The following is an 18,608-nucleotide window of genomic DNA, read 5'->3' as shown; positions in this document are numbered from 1 at the left end:
GAGGTCGTGGGGCCAATGTGGGGGCGCGTGCGTTTGGAAGCTTGAGGCGATGATGTCATCCCGAGCCGAGACGACGTCATCGTTTATTGGTGTGAGTTTGTGGCTCGCTAATGAAAGCGCAAACACGTTCGCGCTTCGGAAATGTTCTTCCAAATGTCAACGACTCTCGAGTGGAAGTGTGACGTGGCGCAAGTCAAGTCCAAAATGTTGCTGACGTGGCCCGACTACGTACGCTGGTCTCAACAGCACGTTTGGAACAATCTTGCGTTTGCAAAGTCTAGCCGATTTCATCCAGATGACGGGGCGGCCATTTTGTGACCTGCTGGCGACTGAAAATGACATCACAAGATGTCAGCTTGCGAACGTCACATGACCAAAGGCTGTTACCTGAGCTTTTAGAATAAGAATAATATTGATCATGCATTATATTGATATGGTGCTTTCGCCCACCTGTGATGTCATTTTTAGTGGACAGCAAGCGGCCGCCATCTCAGATGGGTACAAATGTTTCTGCTTCATTCATTTTGCACGAACATTCTTCACTTTTGAACAAATGATGGTCAAGAACATTTTGGACTTCCCTTTAACCGTTTGTACTTTGAACTGCGTCACACCTTCTTGATCCTCAATTGTTCATTAACCGCCGAGTGTGATAAATGGCAACCAAGATAAGAAGCATCAGGATACATTTGTTGATGAGTGAATCCAAATCGAACTGAGAATTTGTGAAAGTTGAAGTCTTCAGCTGGTCATCAACCTCCTTCATTGGTGGTGTGTGCGTGCGTGCGCGCGCGTGTGCGACGGTAGACTGCGGTGTCCGGCCTCGCTCAATAATTGATCATGTTGTGAAATATGCACAAGAGGCGCGTGTGTGCGCATGTTACGTTATGTTGCATTTTGATCATCAATGTTGTGAGAATCGTCACATCTGCAAAAGGAAGTCAGAAAAAGCGGGCCGGCACATCTGGACGCAAAGTCACCTTGCCGTACCTAATTCCAAACGTAGAACTTATTGGAAGCCGTAACACAAAAAAAAAGTCCGCCTCGTTTTCTATTTCATGTTCAACAGCCTGCTGACGCTAAAAGTGTGTGCGCGCATTAGCGTGTGTGTGTCAGGAGTGTTCCACCCACATACGATATACCAGGAAACACAAAACCAGAAGTCGCCATGGAAACCAAGTGCAATGAATTCCACAAAGGCGGCTGGAGACTGCCTGTTCCTCTTCCTGTGTGCGTGCGCGTGTGCGTGTGCGTTAGTGTGTGTTGACAGGAAGTTGTCCCAACTTTTCAGTGAAGTTGGCCACCTTGACAGGAAGTGGCTGATGGGAGTTGTTGTTGTCCTCCACACAGGAATGTCTTTGTGTGTGTGTGCGCGCGCGTGTGTGTGCGTTGGCCAGTGTTGTTTAGCATGTTGGCGTAAAATTCATCAGGCCAGTCCGAACTGCGGCTGCTGCTGGCCTGTAAAGCAGATCTCACAGTTGGCAACTTTTGAGCTCACAAAACACACCAAATGAAAATCCTCTCTCGGACAGCATGTAAAAAAGCTGCAGACGTTCAACGGCAGCCTTGCGGCGTTGCTCACACGAGCTTTTCTTGTCATCGTTTATTTGCAAATTCATGATAACAAAATCTCCTTTTTCTTGTTTTGTAGTTTGAGGTGTCACAAAAGCAAAAAAATCTTGACATCATTTACTCTCTCGTTGGTAAGTTTCGTGAACTCAATATTTTGCAGGTCTTGAAAAATCAGCTCAAAATCAGCTGCCGGCAACTGGGAACGCTTTGGGAACGCTTTGGGAACGGCCGACGAGTTAACATTTTAACAATTTGACGTTTTGAGTGTCCCAAGTGCTGCTGCTTGTTTCTCTTTGTCAAATACTAACGCGGTCGGCAAAAGCCCTGCAGCTTTCGTCCTCGGCAAAATATTTGCATCTTGCCGCAACTCACAAAGCAAACGGCTTTTGTGTAACGTAGAAACGGTCGACTTGTCTTTGATGATCTTTGGTGGGTTTGCTTGCCTTCCATTCGTCCAATTATTTTTCTTGTCATACCCAAAAATGATTCTGCACATCGACAACCAACCAGATGTTAATTAATCAATTGAAATGAATTAAAAAATAGTTTTTATCTGAGAATTTGAACAAAAATAAACATTTTTGATTAAACAAAATCATTTAGAGTAAAAAAAAAAAAAGGTTTATTAAGAAATAAACTGTAGATAAGTTGGAAAATCATCAACAGATTAAATAATTGACACAAATTTCAAAAAATGATGTTGGGAATGTCGCTAAATTGTCAGCCATGTTGTTAGTGTAAACAGTTCCGGCTGCAGAGATTCCGCATTTTGAACATTTGGTCAAGATGTTTGAGGGCTAACGAGGGCCTCCTTGAACGGTTTTCTTTCATACAACTTCTGCGAGTACGTGCCAGATCCCGAGTGAAAGTAGGAAAACAAAAAGTGTGTCTCGTGTTGCGTAGGAATGAACGCGCTTGGCCGCCGGTCGGCGCTGGTCGGCGACGGCCCGAAGGCCCGAGCCACGAGGAATCCGGATGACGAGTGGAAAGGCGGCGTGACGGTCGGCGCGAGGCCAAGCGCATTCTACTGGCTTCTTCCGACATCTGCTGTCTGTTTGCGCTGCTCTCTGACCTTTCACCTCTGCACTCGCTGCCCTCTCACCGCCACCTTCTTGTTGCCGGCACGTCTCGTAATGCTAACAACCGAACGTCACTGCCACGAGCGTTGAACATATTAGCTGCGGTAGCGTTAGCGTACCTGCTAGTAAACAGAAGATATGCTGTTTAACACACGTCCATTATGCTAGTCAACATGCTAACATAAACTGTGTTGGTGTGATGTTATTGACATGCTGCTTAAGCTCAGTAAAACCTCATTTAGAACAAAGCTACGAGTAAGATGATGATGCTAACATGTTAGCAGTCACTTTGGGCTGCTAGCTCCCGGAGAGCTAACGGCTAACACCACTTAAAACGTGTTGAAGTTCAGTCAGGTGAACTTTGCCCCCAGCACGTCTGTCAATCATCGACTGGTTTTGTCACAAAGTTGGCGAGGGGGAAGCCAAGCGGAGTCCGCCAGCGTTTTCGCTTGCCGATGCAGCATTTCATCATCAAGCCGCCAAAACTTGTCGCTTGTCAATTAGTGTGACACGTGACTTGGACAAACACAAAAAGCGCGCCACAATTCCACATGAAAAAGTCCATCCGCCGCCATTTGTACACTTTCAATCAAACAGGAAGTGGCGGCGTGGCTCGGACAGGAAGAAGATGCGCGCACACACAAACAACAGCGAGCGGCACTAATATTAGCGCTAAAACATTTCCAGGATGTTTGGACTTGGACTGGCTGTCGGGAGGAAATGTCCGCCCGTCCGTCCATCCGCCCGTCCACTCGGCCGGCCGCTTCCTCTTTCCGCTCGCTCGCACTGTCGGCGTCACGCCCACCTCCACCTTTTCACCTTCAACCCGCCAACGGCTCGATTTGATCATTAACGTTCTTATCAAATGTCTTCTCATCATTTCCGTTCTTATCGTTGGCACCAAAACGCTTGTTGGCTTGTTTTCGTTAGCAACGGGATGTTTCCTCCTTGGCGGAGGTAATAATCCCAAGTAAATGACACTTGGGGCAACAAATAGACGTGGCAATTTGATAAACAACTATTTCATGGTTTATAAAATTGAAAAAACAAATAGAATAAAATTTTAAAAATTATTTAACGTTTTTTCCAATTGCTAAAGATATACTTAAAATTGAATATAGCATTTAAAATGTCAAAAATAAGTTTTAAAACTCGATTTGAAAAAGTGAATGTAAAAATCCATTTATTTTCCTTGAGCGTGTGAACTTTTTCTTTTCCCCGACCGCGTGTTTGTCTTCCTCCTCGGGTCCGCCTTTTATGCAAATGAGGGCCGACTGGATTGGCTGCGCGCTCTGTGCGGCGCTCCCTCTGCTGGCCCCTCCCCCCCCTGTGGAGGTGTTTTCAGTCTGGAGCTTTTCAGTGTGCGAGCGTCTCGCTGGAGGACAAACGCTTCCTTTCCTTTCTTCCTTCCTTTCTTTTTTCTTTCCTTCTTTTTCTCCATTTTCTCATCCCTCCATCTGCGGCTCTCCTTGCACGCGGTTTCCGGCACGTTGGTCGTCATTTTTCCTCGTGGCGGCGAGTTGAATGAAGACTCTTGTTGTCTTGCGCACACATGGATGCTCACACATCAGCTCCTGAAGCCAACGGGTTGTTCTGGAACTCAAACGCGTCGGCCTGAAGAAAGCTTTTTTGGATTTTTGTGTTTTAATTCTGGTGGATGCTTGAAGCGGCGTAGAAGTTTGTTTCCGATGGAGCTCCAGAGCGCCAGCAGCGCGTTCTCCCCCACGCTGGACTACGCGGGGCCGCTTTCCCCTTCTTCTCCTTCGGGGGTCCCGGGCCCTTCCCGCGGCCACAGCCCCGGCCGGAGCCCCATGCGGGCGTCCAGCCCGGGGCCCGGCGGGGGCGGCGGCTTCCCGGGCCAGGCGGCGGCGTTCAACTACAACCAGCTGGAGGGACGCTTCAAACAGCTGCAAGGTAAGATGGACGCAGATGTGTTTGCTTTCTTTGGGAATGTGGACGGATGGCGAGCAAGAAGGCGGAGGCGAGGCGGAGGCGAGGCGGAGGCGAGGCGGAGGCGAGGCGGAGGCGAGGCGGAGGCGAGGCGGAGGTGAGGCGGGGAGCAACTTCGGAAGCTTCTGCCTTCCAAGCTGTCTCCGTCAAAATGAGCAACATCCACCGGCGAAGCGATCCTGTCCATCGTGTTCTCGGATGTTGCGTCACCGAGTTCCCGACTTTCATGTCCTGCTCTTAAAGTCTTGCTTGAAATCTTTAGTCACTGCTTTGGAAGATGTTGGAATTTGGCAGCTAAAGTTTTGGATCCAAAGTCTTTTGACTTCTGGAACTGAAAACTTTTTTTTTTTTTTCTGCTCCTTCGTCCGCCATTTCTTTTGGCGCCTTTTGATGACGTTTATTTTGGCCGAGTGCGACCCGAGCGTCCAGAACTGCAGTCGGATCGGCCGCACATCCCATTTGGACCCACGCCAAAAGGAGGCCCGAGTTCGAACGGGAACAAAACGGCCATGCTATTGTTCATATTGACATGAAGTGGGACAAACTTGTACTTGAGCGCCGCAATGCGTGCAGCCACCAAACTGTAGAGTTTTTATCTTCCACGAGCTTTTAAGATCTTCGCTTTTCCGACATCATCTTGACTTGAACCCGTTTGTAATCTTCGAAGTCTTTAGCCGCCCGTTAACTTCGAAACTCATCAGTCAACGAGCAACGTTGCTGGATTGTCGTTGCATGAGTTGCTCTGCCGGGTTGTCAGATTTGTGTTTCCTTGCATGTGGAGAGACGAGAACGTTGTGGGACGTCCTGCAGAAGTGAGCGGCTTCACGCCACATTTGAGTGATGAGCGGAATCGCAAAACAAGAAATGCCTTGAATGAGTCGCGCTGCGTAATTGGAACGCGCTCGTCCGTCTTCAGCAACGTCCGGAGAACAATCGGATGTCAATCATCTGCTTCTTTTTCTTCCTTTTTTGGGATTGCCAAACACAAGCAAATCGTGTTTTTGGATTGGACGTACGTTTCCTGGATTGGACCCCGTAAGTCTCCCGTGGAAGTTTTTGTGTGTCGCATCCTGGCGGCTCTCGTTTAGCAAAAACGGCTTTTCTTTCTCCTCCTCCATCTTCTTCTTCTCCTCCTTTGACGTTTGCGTCTTCGCTAGCTAAATATTCGACAGCGCCCGGACGAAGGTTTGTCCAAGTTCCTGCTCGTCCGCTCGCACGCGTTCAACTTGGTTTGTCTTTCAAGAAGAACGTCCTGATTGTCGCAGCCACCGAAGTGAGGAAAATTGCAATCTGAAAAAAATGTGATGTCATCATCGTTAGCCGGCACGACGGCGCCGTGCGGGCCGATTTCTTTCCTAGTTGACCAAGTGGTCATGATGAGAATGTCAGATGATCGTCGAAAGCATGTTGTGAAACAATTTGGCGCCCGCCAATGTCACTCTCCACATTTGGATTTCTCCAGCTCGAGTGCGTCTCACCGTTTGTGTCTCAATCGTCACATGGACGCACAAAGACCCAAACGAGTGACGTGACCCCCCCCCTCGTCCATGAAAGCTCTTCGTCCCGTCCTCCCGTTGTGTCCCGCATCAGCCAATTACAACGCAGCTTTGTGTGTCCCCGAGCTGTTAATGGAGGGGGGGGGGCGTGTCTAACGTGATGGGCCGACCTCGCGCTCTTTCCCGCGTGGGCTCCTCGTCTTCCTCATCCATCTTTCATGAGCGTCGTCATCGCTCGGCCTTTTTGCTGTAATCAGAGATGAGACGCCAAGATGGAGGAGGAAGAGCTGTGCTGCTCCTCTTCGTCATCTCAACCCCAAAAATGGACCAAAACGTGTTGTAAAGTCAATCTCATGTTTGACAAAGTATCAAATGAATCCTCTTTATTGCCAAGATGTTTTTTATAGGGGTGGAACAAAAAATTATTTTAACCATCGATTATTCTGACTTTTTTTTTTTAAGCTCATTTGTTCCCAAAAATGCATAAATATGCTCTATTTTAAATGTTGCCAAAGTCCTAAAGACGTATTTATACGTGATGCGTTTTTTTTTTTTAATGCTAGAGCATACAGAAGGCTTTGACGGGTCTCTGACCTGAAGAGAACGCTAGAAGCAATGGTAGTTATTACAAAAAACGGCCAGCAGGTGGCAGCAGAGTATAAGACGTCCGAACGACGACAATCACAAAACTTTACATTCTGACGTGTCCAGCTAGTGCTGCACATTTTGTTAGCAATCAGCATAAAATGTCCGAACGAGTCAAACCGTCTTCAGGGGTGTCCCGTCGTGAGCAAATCCCGAAGGTGCGACCAGCAGTCGTCAGACTTGAGAGCAAAATGTCTCTTCCACATCAACGCTCAACTTGCGCTGTCTTTTGCAGCACGGCAACTTTCATGGCAACTTTCTTGTCATCTTGGAAGTGAAACTTGACGCAGGGACTGAATTATTTTTTGGGAAACATTTCCATAGTGGCTGCAAAAAGTCCTCTTAAGTTGAAAAAGCAAAGCAAAATGGCCGACTTCTTGTGTCTTTCCAGGCATGGCTTCTTCTTGACACTTTTTTTGTTGCTTAAATTTGGATTTGGGGACTGAATTTGCGCTATTTCATGTAAGCTTTTTGCATTTCTGATGTTTCTTTCATCAGGATAAAGAATATTTTTGTATCTGTTTCCGTTTTGCAGCAGTTAGCGTTAGAATATAGCCAAGTTTCATCATTAGTCACAAATCTGGTGAAAACTGAGACTAAATGAGCTTTTTTCAACATGGCCCCGGTTGCTCTCTTATACTCGTTTTTAGGAGCACATGAGTTTAAAAAAAAAAAAAAACGCTCACATTTTGTTTCAAGTGTCATGAAGCCGAGTGGCGATTTGTACAGCAAACCAAAAATTCTGATGGATCAGAAGTGGCTTTTCAGGCGCTGAATTGTTCCAAGTGACTTTTTGAAGTGACGCCCTCAACATGATTTGCAGCCAAACAAGAAGCAGAAAGAAAGTGTGTGGGACACCTGAGCCGACACGCATGAATAATTGAAGGAGCTGATAAAGATTCCACCAGCGGATTGGCTGCCGCTGCGTGACATCACAGATGTCAGGATGCTCCAGTGACAACCTGACAGAGTGACCGAGGCCTTCGGTTGCCGCGGCGACGGCACAAGCGGCAACAGCAACACTTTGCTGGCACACGAGCGCTCGTCTTGCCGCTCGTCTTTTTGACGCTCGTCTTGACACTCGTCTTGACGCTCGTCTTTTTGCCGCTCGTCTTTCCGACCAGGACGAGGAATGTCAACCTGACTGAGGCGTATTTGTGCCTCACGGCGCCACAATGAGACGCGCACGCTGCTTCGTTAGCGCCGCGACGCTACGCTCAAAAGATGCTTTGTGCGCGCCGCACTCCGGAATGTCGCACGCGCAACATTTCAATAACGTTAACATTCCGTGACGTCCTGTTAGAAACCGACACGCAACAAAAACGGAACCAAACATTGAAAAGTGCTGCCTTGACGTACGAGTGCCTTGACTTACACACTTTTCAAGATACAAGCTGTCACTTGGACAAATTCTTTTTGTAGATGTGAGACCACTTTTTTGAAATACAAGTGTTGTCACGGAACCAATGAAACTTGTATCTCAAGGCACTTGTGTGTCTTGAAAACGTTCAATTAAAGCAGCCGTCATCAACAGAGGGACATCGATGATACCGATTGTTTGAAATGACCTTTGATGTTATTCCATTTGATTGATTTCTCACAATAATTAGGAAACAGATGAATATCAATTTGCAACACTTTATTTCTATAAACCTCTGCCAGTGTTGATATTTCCAAATGCTCATTTTGGCAACGTTCCTAGAAAATCACAATGTCCCATCACTGGTGAGCTGTCTGTGCTGCTTGGGGGCAAATGCGTTGGTGACCCCTGAACCCAACTGTACAAGTTTGCCTCATGTGCGCTAGCTTAATGCTAACATACAATGTGAAACGCCATAGGTGGGCTAACGTCAATTAGCACAGACCTTCAAAAAACAGCACAAAGAACAAACACTGTTATTGTGCTGCATCTCTTCCAGTACAGCTCATTACTGCCAGGCATGTTGTGGCACAACGTGGTACTGCACTGACCCCCCCCTGCCCCCCCCCCGTCCCTCTCCCCCCCCAGAAAAAAGAGAAAAAAATTCACTTCAAAATCCACCATAAAGCACCACGAATGAAAGCTGATGTTCTAGCGGAGCTTCATTTCGAAGCGTGTGCTAATGTTAGCGCACTAGCATTGCACAATGCTTCCACATGACGTGACTAACTTCCTTTCTATGTGATGACATCACTGCGGCGAGGTCTAGTCTAGGTCGCCGCGGCAACAACATGCACGCACGCACGCACGCACGCACACACGCACGTGTCCATCATTTGTGTGAGCGGGACGAGATTTGGGCCGGCCCAACTTCTCGTGGGACGGCAGGAATGTTGGAATGCTCCAAGTGCAAGTGTGTGTTTTGCCATGACCGCATGATGAGTGTGTGTGTGTGTGTGCGTGCGTGCGTGTGTGTTTGGAGAGCGTCATGCGATCCGTGTGAGTTGGAAACATACAAGAGACATGCGAGTGTGTTTTAGTGGATCCAGATGTTGGACGCGAACTGACTGGTTTCCCTCCGATTGGACGCTCGGCTCGTCACTCACAACTGGACGCCAACGCATGTACGCCCCCTCTTTGCAATGCTAGCTCGTTAGCCGCTAGCTTCCGAAAAGTCACTCGCAAGCGTCTAACAAACCAAGACCAACTTTAAGCACCCAAAAATATTAAAATAATTGAATCATTAAAATACTGGAGCAAGTATTTATCGGATTATTCTAATAATGAATGTTTTTGTTTTTGTTGGAAATCAATGAATCCTCTTAAATTGAATCTGATTCTGTTCTTGGTTTGTTCCAGAAGCCCAAATCAGAGAAAAAAAAGTTGTAATATTATGAGGAGATAAAAAATACCAGACTAAGAAAAAAATATGGCAATGAATATGTAAATGATGTCAAAATGTTGCAAGCAAAACCTTAAGAGTGTTCGGGAGAAAAAGTCCACCAAAGTGTTCACATTGTCATCTTCATGCAAGAATCTGATTGGTGGCGATCTGCTGTGGGAGGGGCTTAGCCCACAGATGCTGCCTGTCTGTGTGTGTGTGCGTGCGCGTGCGTTTGAGTCCATGCTGAGGAATGCGTGTGCAATCAGGACCTTGACGTCTCGTGATGCGCCACAAGTCTTCGTTTGCTTTGCCACTCGCTTGTGGCGAGCGACGTGTGCCTCGTTGTCCTCTCGCTCCACATTAGCATGCGTGTGGGCTTTTTTTTAAGTTGTGTGTGCGCTTGTTGATGTCAGTTTATGTTGTGTGTGTGTGTGTGTGTGTGTGTGTGTGTGTGTGTGTGTGTGTGTGTGTGTGTGCGCATAATTGATGGTGACTGTGTCAAGTTCCCGCCCATGTTTGCTTTGTGTGTTTCCTTGGATTAAGGTCACGTCCCAACTCAGTTGCTGTGTGTGTGTGTGTGTGTGTGTGTGTGTTATAGACGACCTCAATACACACACCTAATCAATACAGCGCAATCTCTTGTTACTGCAACACACACTTCCTGTGTGTTGAGCAATAGAAGACTTTGACTTTGACTTGTGCCGATTGGCGTGTTGAAGGTGCGATTGTTTGCCGATCTTGCACGTCGGCCTTGTGAGGTTTTCCTCATCATAAATGAATGAAAATCTTCTAAAGGTGACCTTGTGACCTCTTTGTTGTTTTCCTGCCTCAGTTTGGGGTCACCATGTTTTCTTGGACCTTTACTTTGCCGGAAAAGCAACACAATACTTGTCATGTCTCTTGACGCGCACACACGCGCACTTTGATGACACTTTCTTTCCTCTTTCAGGTTTCATTCACGCACACGCGTGCGCACACACGCGCGCACAGTGTGGCTGAAGGTTGCGTATGTGCGCTCCTGCTGTGTTTCATTCCTCAACTTTCCCCCTCGCATCATCAAGCTGAACGTGTGCGTGCGTGTGAGAGAAAAGAGCGAGTGCGTGCATTTGTGGAAGTTTCTCTCACACAGGAAGCCCCTCCCTCACGTGCACGTCAGGGAACAATGCACACACAGGAAACACACACACACACGTGCGTGCGTCTGCTTGTTATCTGCTGGAAACAATTGAGCAGTTGGCATCAAAGTGGAAGACAAACGTGTGAAATGTCAATTTCAAGTGTGTGCGTGTGTGTGTGTGATTTTGTGGTCAGACGAGCGCGAGGCGGTGCAGAAGAAGACGTTCACAAAATGGGTCAACTCTCACCTCTCGCGCGTTTCCTGCCGCATCACCGACCTCTACGTGGACCTCCGCGACGGACGCATGCTCATCAAGCTGCTCGAGGTCCTCAGCGGCGAGAGGCTGGTACGTGCACGCGCACGCACACACACACACACACACACACACACACACACATTGGATTTTGAAAACGGTTTAATAACAAATTCATACATCTCATAGTTGAAAGAAGTTGACATCTACTATTATAAACAAATGTATACATTTTAAAAATAAATGTTAAAATATGAATTATTTCATTTTGCCAGACTGAGAGAATGATTTCTTTATTTCTTTATTTAGACAAATTTTCATGCCTTTCTTCACAGTTCGACGTCAGCATAGAGGAATCTTTCTGTATGTTTAATAATTTAAAAAATCCTGACTTTAAGAAAGTGATGATGTCATAATGAGTTTGGCGGCTTGTGATTGGCTGAGGTGAATTTGAGACGCACCCGTTGCCATATTTGAAGGCGCACGTTGCTGCTTTAAGGAACAAGATGACAAATCAGCCAAGATGTGCACAATCTGATGCGTCTTTTTTGTTTGACCTCGTCCGAAGCTGCTGCTTTTAAAGGTCAAACGCGGCCCTGACTTGGATGTTAACATGTGGAGGAAAAACCCACATTTTTCTGGTGACTTTTCAAATGTCAGGATGAAAGAGAAGGCGGTCTAAACGTGTGCGTGGTCACCATGGCAACAGTCACACCACGACTGGACGTGACGCCCCCCCCCCCTCGCCACCTGCTGGACGCTTCTAGTATTAGCGGCCAAGAAGCTTAAATTGCCTTTTGGGCTTTTCATCAAGTTGTTGACAACAGTTTCATCCTCTCACGCCTTCATTTTCATTCATTCATTTGATGTCCTGGTGGTGACGCGACGTTCGGACAAACGTTTGCTCGTGACTTGCAAACTGGATTTCATGATTTCCCCAATTGCACTGAAATGTGGCGTCCGTCCGTCCGTCTGTCGTCATCAGCCCAAGCCCACCAAAGGCCGCATGAGGATCCACTGCCTGGAGAACGTGGACAAGGCCCTGCAGTTCCTCAAGGAGCAGCGCGTCCACCTGGAGAATATGGGCTCGCATGACATCGTGGACGGCAACCACCGACTGACGCTGGGCCTCATCTGGACCATCATCCTGCGCTTCCAGGTGCGAGCGCGCTCCCAGTTTGCTGTCGCTCTCACCTTCGTCTGGCGGCGGCGGCGGCGGCACGCTTGTCATGTGACGCCGGCCATCATGTCATCAACACGGGCGGGCGGGATTGAACATTTAGAAGCCGGCAGGATAAAGAAAAAAAAGTCTTTAGCGTTTGAAATCGTGCTGCGGAGGTGACATGAAATCGAGTGACAGCAGCCGCGGGAATTTCTGCGTGTGCGTGCGTTCGTGTTTGCGTGTTGATGACTTGAGGCCGAGCGGCGATTTGTGTGAGCGTGAGGTCGCCAGTTGTTGCTCGGGCGTGGCTTCATTTCCCGTTGGGACCTGACACCGATGATGTCGTTCATGCGTGCGTGTGCGTGCGTGCGCGCGTCAGATCCAAGACATCAGCGTGGAGACGGAGGACAACAAAGAGAAGAAGTCGGCCAAAGATGCGCTGCTGCTTTGGTGTCAGATGAAGACGGCCGGGTGAGTCGCGCGCTTTCGCACGCTTTCGCGCGCTTGTGATGACTTCCGTTTGCTAGCTTTGACTTTTGTGTCCGTTTGCGAAATGCGTCGAACCAAAGCAATCCAAGTTTGTGTGTCGTGTTGCAGATATCCCAACGTCAACATCCACAACTTCTCCACCAGCTGGAGGGACGGGATGGCCTTCAACGCCATCATCCACAAACACAGGTTCGAACCCTCCCCCAACTTGCGACGTTTGACGAGAAGCAGCAAATGCGCAAATTCGATCCCGCACGCAAACGCCGTCAACTGAAGACCAGGATGGCGAAAAGTCTTGCAAAAAGTCAACGTGACGAACAAGCAGTTGTTAAAATAGTAAACAATGTGACGCAGAAATCTGCAGATTTATTTGGCAGCTTTAAAAACAACGCAGAAAGCAGATTCGGCATATTTATTTGCAATTAGAAATTCATCTCTTAAGCTGCGTCCTTTTCCTGCTTTTAAAGAATTATTTACAAGGCGAAAAAATTCTCTTAGCAAGAAAATTTCAATTGTCAGCAACAACAGTTTGTCAAGTACAAAAGTTGTTGAAATGCGACGTAGAAGCGGGAAAGCGTTTCGTAGTTACGAAACGCCTTCAAGGTCATGACATCATCACGAAATGCGCTTGTTGCTGTTGCTGTGTCATGTGACCCGCTCGCTGGTGTCTTTGTTGTCCCGCGTCAGACCCGACCTGATCGACTTCGACAAGCTGAAGAAGTCCAACGCGCATCACAACCTGCAGAACGCCTTCAACTTGGCCGAGCAGCACTTGGGCCTCACCAAGTTGCTCGACGCCGAAGGTCAGACCGTCGCCGTCTTGGGAAACCGCGCGCGTGCGTGCGTGCGTGCGCGCGTGCGCGCGTGCGTGCTATACAAGGGCAAATTAATGAGCTTTTGTCCGTCTTGGAAATGTTGTGTTGCTCCCCAGTTGTACTTTGCTGATGTCCACATTCTTCTCATTTATTTATTTATTTTTTAAATGGGTCGGAACATATTAATGAACATTTACAAATCTGTATGGGATTATATCCGTTTGACTCTTTTGCATCCCTTGATGGTGTCCAAAGTGAGGAGAGGAGATTAAAAAAAGAAGGAAAAAAGCAGTAGTACATGAAAATACATGCAAACTATTGCCGGCACCCTCAAGCGCTTCGTTCTATTCCATTTGTAGAACCAAAAGCGGGTTGAGCACACGTTCTAGATCAGCGGTGGGCAATCAGGGTACTGCAGCTTTTGGAGCTTTCCCTCGTCCAACACAGGCTGATTCCAATCAACACGATCGTTATCAGGCTTAAGCCGAGCTTGCCGATGAGCTGATCATAAATCAGCTGTGTTGGAGAAGGGAAACATCCAAAAGCTGCAGGACTCCGGCCCTCCAGAACCGCCTCTGCTAGAGAGGATTTCGTCACACTGTTAAACATTTTCATATTTCTTTTCCGTTCGATTTTGTCAAATTGTTTGTTTGCAATTTGGGTCAGGGGGCCATACAAAGGTCAAAGTCCAAAAGTCAGCTGTTGAAAAGAACACCGTTGCCCGCTTCCATTCGGACCTCAAAGTAGTTTCCAGACAACGACGACAAAGAAGCCGTTTGATGCTTCTTTTTCCCGGCACTTTTCCTTTCGTGCTTTCGGCGAATCCGTCTGAAATGTCTACCTGTGGAGTTAGCATGTGGCTAACGCTAGCCAACGCTGGATGACGTTGCTGACATCTTTTTCTTCCAATGAATGATTGTTGTCAGACATCAGCGTGGACCACCCGGACGAGAAGTCCATCATCACCTACGTGGTCACCTACTACCACTACTTCTCCAAAATGAAGGCCCTCAAGGTGGAGGGCAAACGTATCGGCAAGGTGAGCGCGCGGCGCCGCAATGGTGCCGCAATGGCGCCGCAATGGCGCCGCAATGGCGCCGCAATGGCGCCGCAATGGCTTCTATTTGGCTAAAGCTCGTTAGCGCTCGATGCCCAAGATATGAAAAAAAAGAGTTTGCTTGCTTTGGAGCGCCATCTTGTGGCTTCTTAAAGTGGGTGGCGAGGGTTCAATTGTTTTGAGGGTTTGGCTGGCAAACGCTTGGCGCTGCTCTCCAATGGCGTTGAACGGGTCGGGGTGCTTTTGCGCGCAGGTTCTGGACCACGCCATCGAGACGGAGAAGATGGTGGACAAGTACGAGTGCTTGGCGTCGGATCTCCTGGAGTGGATCGAGCAGACCATCATCATCCTCAACAACCGCAAGTTTGCCAACTCGCTGGTCGGCGTCCAGCAGCAGCTGCAGGCCTTCAACACGTACAGGACGGTGGAGAAGCCGCCAAAGTGCGTGCGCGTGACCGACCGCACACACAACATGCGCGCACACACAACATGCACGCTCACACAACAGCCATTCGAACTTCTTCACTTGTGCAAAAGCCAAATGAAAATGGGATTATTTCATTTAGCTTTTTCTTTTCTTTTACGATACCAGACACCCGGTATCGATTTTGAGATTTGCATTCTTTTTGAACATCCACGGAAACATTTTGCGTTCTGAAAATGATGTGAAACGATCCTCGTTTTTATTCCAAGCTGCTTTGTCAGACATTTTCTCATTTGATGGGATTTCTGACGCCGGACGGCTTAGCTTGCTTTCTTTATACGCGTCTTTTACAGACGGCCGCCATTGCACGTCGCCACGTAAATAACAACAAAATGTATGAAAGCATTTTGGAAAAATGAACCTCATAAACCAAATACATAATATAGAGCAAACTTGTCACGAGAGTTGGGGTTCCTTTTAATCATCCTATTTTTATTTTTTTTAATCCTCTTAATCAATTCCATTGAATGGATGAATCGGATCAATGAGATGCTGCTGGTGTGTGCGTGCAGGTTCACGGAGAAGGGCAACCTGGAAGTTCTTCTGTTCACAATCCAGAGTAAGATGAGGGCCAACAACCAGAAGGTTTACACGCCTCGCGAGGGCAAACTCATCTCGGACATCAACAAGGTAGCCACGCCCACTCTGACGTCATCCACATCCAGCCAATGATACCATCCGGCGGCAAAAAGCTTTCAACATGATTCAATGTTGATGTCATAAACACGACACCGACGTCAAACGTTTCAGTAAATATGCACAGTTTTGCTCTTGCCAACCAATCAGAAGGCGGGAAAAAGGCTCATTTGAAATGTGATTGGTTGCTTAAACAAACAGTCCAGTCGCGTGAATCCAATTTTGATGGCGATCAATCGTACGCGCGTGCGTGTTGGAATCCTCTCGACGCTTTTCAGCGCCGGTGGCAATTGGTGAGGCCCGTTTTTTTGTCTTCAGGCGTGGGAGCGTCTGGAGAAGGCGGAGCACGAGCGCGAGTTGGCGCTGAGGACGGAGCTGATCCGCCAGGAGAAACTGGAGCAGCTGGCTCGCCGCTTCGACCGCAAGGCCGCCATGCGCGAGACGTGGCTGAGCGAGAACCAGCGGCTGGTGTCGCAGGTGACGGACGGCGCCGACGATGCCGACGCGGCGGACGCGGCGGCCGGCGTTCTGCCCTTTTCAGCGTCTCGGTCTTCCCGCAGGACAACTTTGGCTTCGACCTGCAGGCGGTGGAGGCGGCCACCAAGAAGCACGAGGCCATCGAGACCGACATCGCCGCCTACGAGGAGCGCGTTCAGGTGACGGACCGCGCCGGAAAGTTTGCGACGCGCAATTCACAAAATAGTCATCAGCATTATTTACTAAAAACGTTGACATGGAAAATCGTGGACAAAAATGCCCATCACGTCAATATAGTTCAAAGAAGGGAAAGTCAGTACAAACCTTCTTTTTTTTAAGTTTCAAGTTTGGACCAAACAAAATTGATCAAATTCGTTTTTTAAATGATTTCCCCAAAAAGGTACAAATATGGTTTCCTTGAATAAGCAAATATCGTCCGTTGGAGTTGACTTGCTGTTCAATTTAAAATGGCCGGAAAAAAATCATTACGGCAATTTTGTAATCTCACAACCCTTCAAAAATCTTCCCATCATTTCACAACCTTGCTCGTAATATGCGAAGTTCCGATTTTCTGGTCGAAAATTGTTTCAAACGATTCCCGCCTGTGTGCTCGAATGTCGCTCATTCTAGTGTCAGTTTTAGTTTTGGGCTCGTCGCTTGGCGTCCCAAAGTGTTTGTGGCTAAAATGCAGCGGCTGAAGGTCCGAGGCGTGCTTTTGCGCCGCAGGCGGTGCTGTCGGTGGCCAAGGAGCTGGAGGCGGAGAGCTACCACGACATCAAGCGCGTCGCGGCCAGGAAGGACAACGTGATCCGCCTGTGGGAGTACCTGCTGGAGCTGCTGAAGGCGCGAAGGCTGCGGCTGGAGCAGACGCTCGGCATGCAGAAGGTCTTCCAGGAGATGCTCTACATCATGGACTGGATGGACGAGATGAAGGTCACATCGTCGTCCTCGCCTCTTTTGAAAAGCTCAAGCGCGTTTTTAGCGCACTCGCCGGCACCGTCCGCCAATGCTAATGCTAATGCTAATGCTAAAGCCGGCAAATGTCACATATCCAAGATTACGCGCACACATTTTAGCAGCCTTGATCGGATGAGTGTGAAAAGGAAAATGCTCAGAGCTGTCACCAACGTCTTACAGATGCAATTATGCCATCTAGTGGCAGAAAAATGACCAACGCAAACTCGTTTTTTACAGTACATCTTTTGAATTTCAACTCAATTTTATGAATTATTATTATGAAATGACTAAAAGTTGCAGCCCATATTTCTATTCCTTTAACATTTTTGCCCCCACTTTTATGTTAACAAAAGTATGAAAACTTCAAAAAATATTGTACATTTAAACAGATATCAAATTTGTGATGAATTGTGAGTTAAGTGTTGTAGTCAAGATGTGTATGCGTGTGTGGCTGGAAAGCAAAGTGTGGAGAGACTCTGTCACCAAAATACTGAAGGCAGTCAATGAATGGCGCCATCTTTTTTTGCCCAAAGTCTCCCCAAGTATCCAGATGTGCTCATCAGTTTCTTGCCATGTTTTTGTGGTAAAATGCGTGTCTTGCTTTTTTGCGCAGATGTTGCTGCTGTCTCAGGATTACGGCAAACACCTGCTGGGCGTGGAGGACCTGCTGCAGAAGCACGCCTTGGTGGAGGCCGACATCGGGATCCAGGCCGACCGCGTCCGCAACGTCAACGCCAACGCGCAAAAGTTTGCCAGCGACTCCGACGGTGAGACTTTTGCCGGCAAGCGTCCGCGTGCGTCAGACTAAATCTTCTCTTCGGTCTTCCTGGTCAGGGTACAAACCCTGCGACCCGCAGATCATCCGGGAACGCGTGGCCCACATGGAGTTCTGCTACCAGGAACTCAGCCAGCTGGCGGCCGAGCGGCGAGCGCGCCTGGAGGAGTCGCGCCGACTCTGGAAGTTCTTCTGGGAAATGGCCGAAGAGGTTTGGCCTTTCTCACAAAGTCCTTGAAAACAAAAAGCGGGCGACCGACCCAATTTTATTCTAATGTTGGTTGCTAATCAGCGCAACTCGTTTTCAGCCGTTTTCAGCCGTTGCTAACGATCGTGCGATTGTTTTTGTGTTTCTTGCTTTTGCGCTTCCTGTTTGCGCGCTGCAGGAAGGCTGGATCCGCGAGAAGGAGCAGATCCTGTCGTCGGAGGATTACGGCAAAGACCTGACGGGCGCTTTGCGGCTGCTGAGTCAGCACAAGGCCTTGGAGGACGAGACCAGCGGACGCGCCGCGCACCTGCAGCAGACCGTCAAGCAGGGAGAGCAGCTGGTGGCCGACAAGCACTTCGGCGCCGACAAGATCCGGGAACGCGTCCGAGACGTCCAGGTCGGAAAAAGTACACCCAAGCGAAAAGAAAAACGAAAAAGGCACGCGTCGTCCTGATTGCGCTTTTGTGGCGTGCGCGCGGCAGGACCAGTGGGCGGCGCTGGAACGGCTGTCGGACGTGCGCAAGTCGGGCCTGCAGGAGGCGTGCAATCAGCACCAGTTCCAAGTAAGACGCTTCACGCAAATGACCATGAAAGAAATTGCGTCATCGCTATCAAGTAGATGATTATTACAT

The 18,608-nt window shown here is 48.4% G+C and overlaps 1 protein-coding gene across 2 annotated transcripts in view; it reads left to right on the top strand.

Moving 5' to 3' along the window:
- Nucleotides 1–18,608, top strand: part of sptbn1 (spectrin, beta, non-erythrocytic 1) — a 51,402-nt gene that overhangs the window by 11,992 nt on the left and 20,802 nt on the right. The window contains exons 1-16 of one of the 2 annotated variants that reach the window (XM_077581591.1): nucleotides 4,021–4,565; nucleotides 10,858–11,009; nucleotides 11,902–12,075; nucleotides 12,458–12,549; nucleotides 12,676–12,756; nucleotides 13,255–13,370; nucleotides 14,309–14,421; nucleotides 14,693–14,880; nucleotides 15,436–15,553; nucleotides 15,878–16,036; nucleotides 16,120–16,215; nucleotides 16,763–16,969; nucleotides 17,607–17,760; nucleotides 17,828–17,979; nucleotides 18,155–18,373; nucleotides 18,459–18,539. In XM_077581591.1, coding sequence (XP_077437717.1) covers nucleotides 4,208–4,565; nucleotides 10,858–11,009; nucleotides 11,902–12,075; nucleotides 12,458–12,549; nucleotides 12,676–12,756; nucleotides 13,255–13,370; nucleotides 14,309–14,421; nucleotides 14,693–14,880; nucleotides 15,436–15,553; nucleotides 15,878–16,036; nucleotides 16,120–16,215; nucleotides 16,763–16,969; nucleotides 17,607–17,760; nucleotides 17,828–17,979; nucleotides 18,155–18,373; nucleotides 18,459–18,539 — 2,460 coding nt within the window. In that variant the 5' untranslated portion in view covers nucleotides 4,021–4,207. Of the gene's footprint in view, nucleotides 1–4,020; nucleotides 4,566–10,857; nucleotides 11,010–11,901; nucleotides 12,076–12,457; nucleotides 12,550–12,675; nucleotides 12,757–13,254; nucleotides 13,371–14,308; nucleotides 14,422–14,692; nucleotides 14,881–15,435; nucleotides 15,554–15,877; nucleotides 16,037–16,119; nucleotides 16,216–16,762; nucleotides 16,970–17,606; nucleotides 17,761–17,827; nucleotides 17,980–18,154; nucleotides 18,374–18,458; nucleotides 18,540–18,608 lie in introns of those variants that run through there. The other variant, XM_077581590.1, reaches the window with a different exon arrangement.

The sequence above is a fragment of the Vanacampus margaritifer genome, chromosome 12 (genome assembly GCF_051991255.1).
Source record: "Vanacampus margaritifer isolate UIUO_Vmar chromosome 12, RoL_Vmar_1.0, whole genome shotgun sequence".
In the NCBI taxonomy this organism is placed as follows: domain Eukaryota; kingdom Metazoa; phylum Chordata; class Actinopteri; order Syngnathiformes; family Syngnathidae; genus Vanacampus; species Vanacampus margaritifer.
The sequence above is the reverse complement of the archived record's forward strand: the minus strand, read 5'-3'. Positions and strand labels throughout refer to the sequence as shown.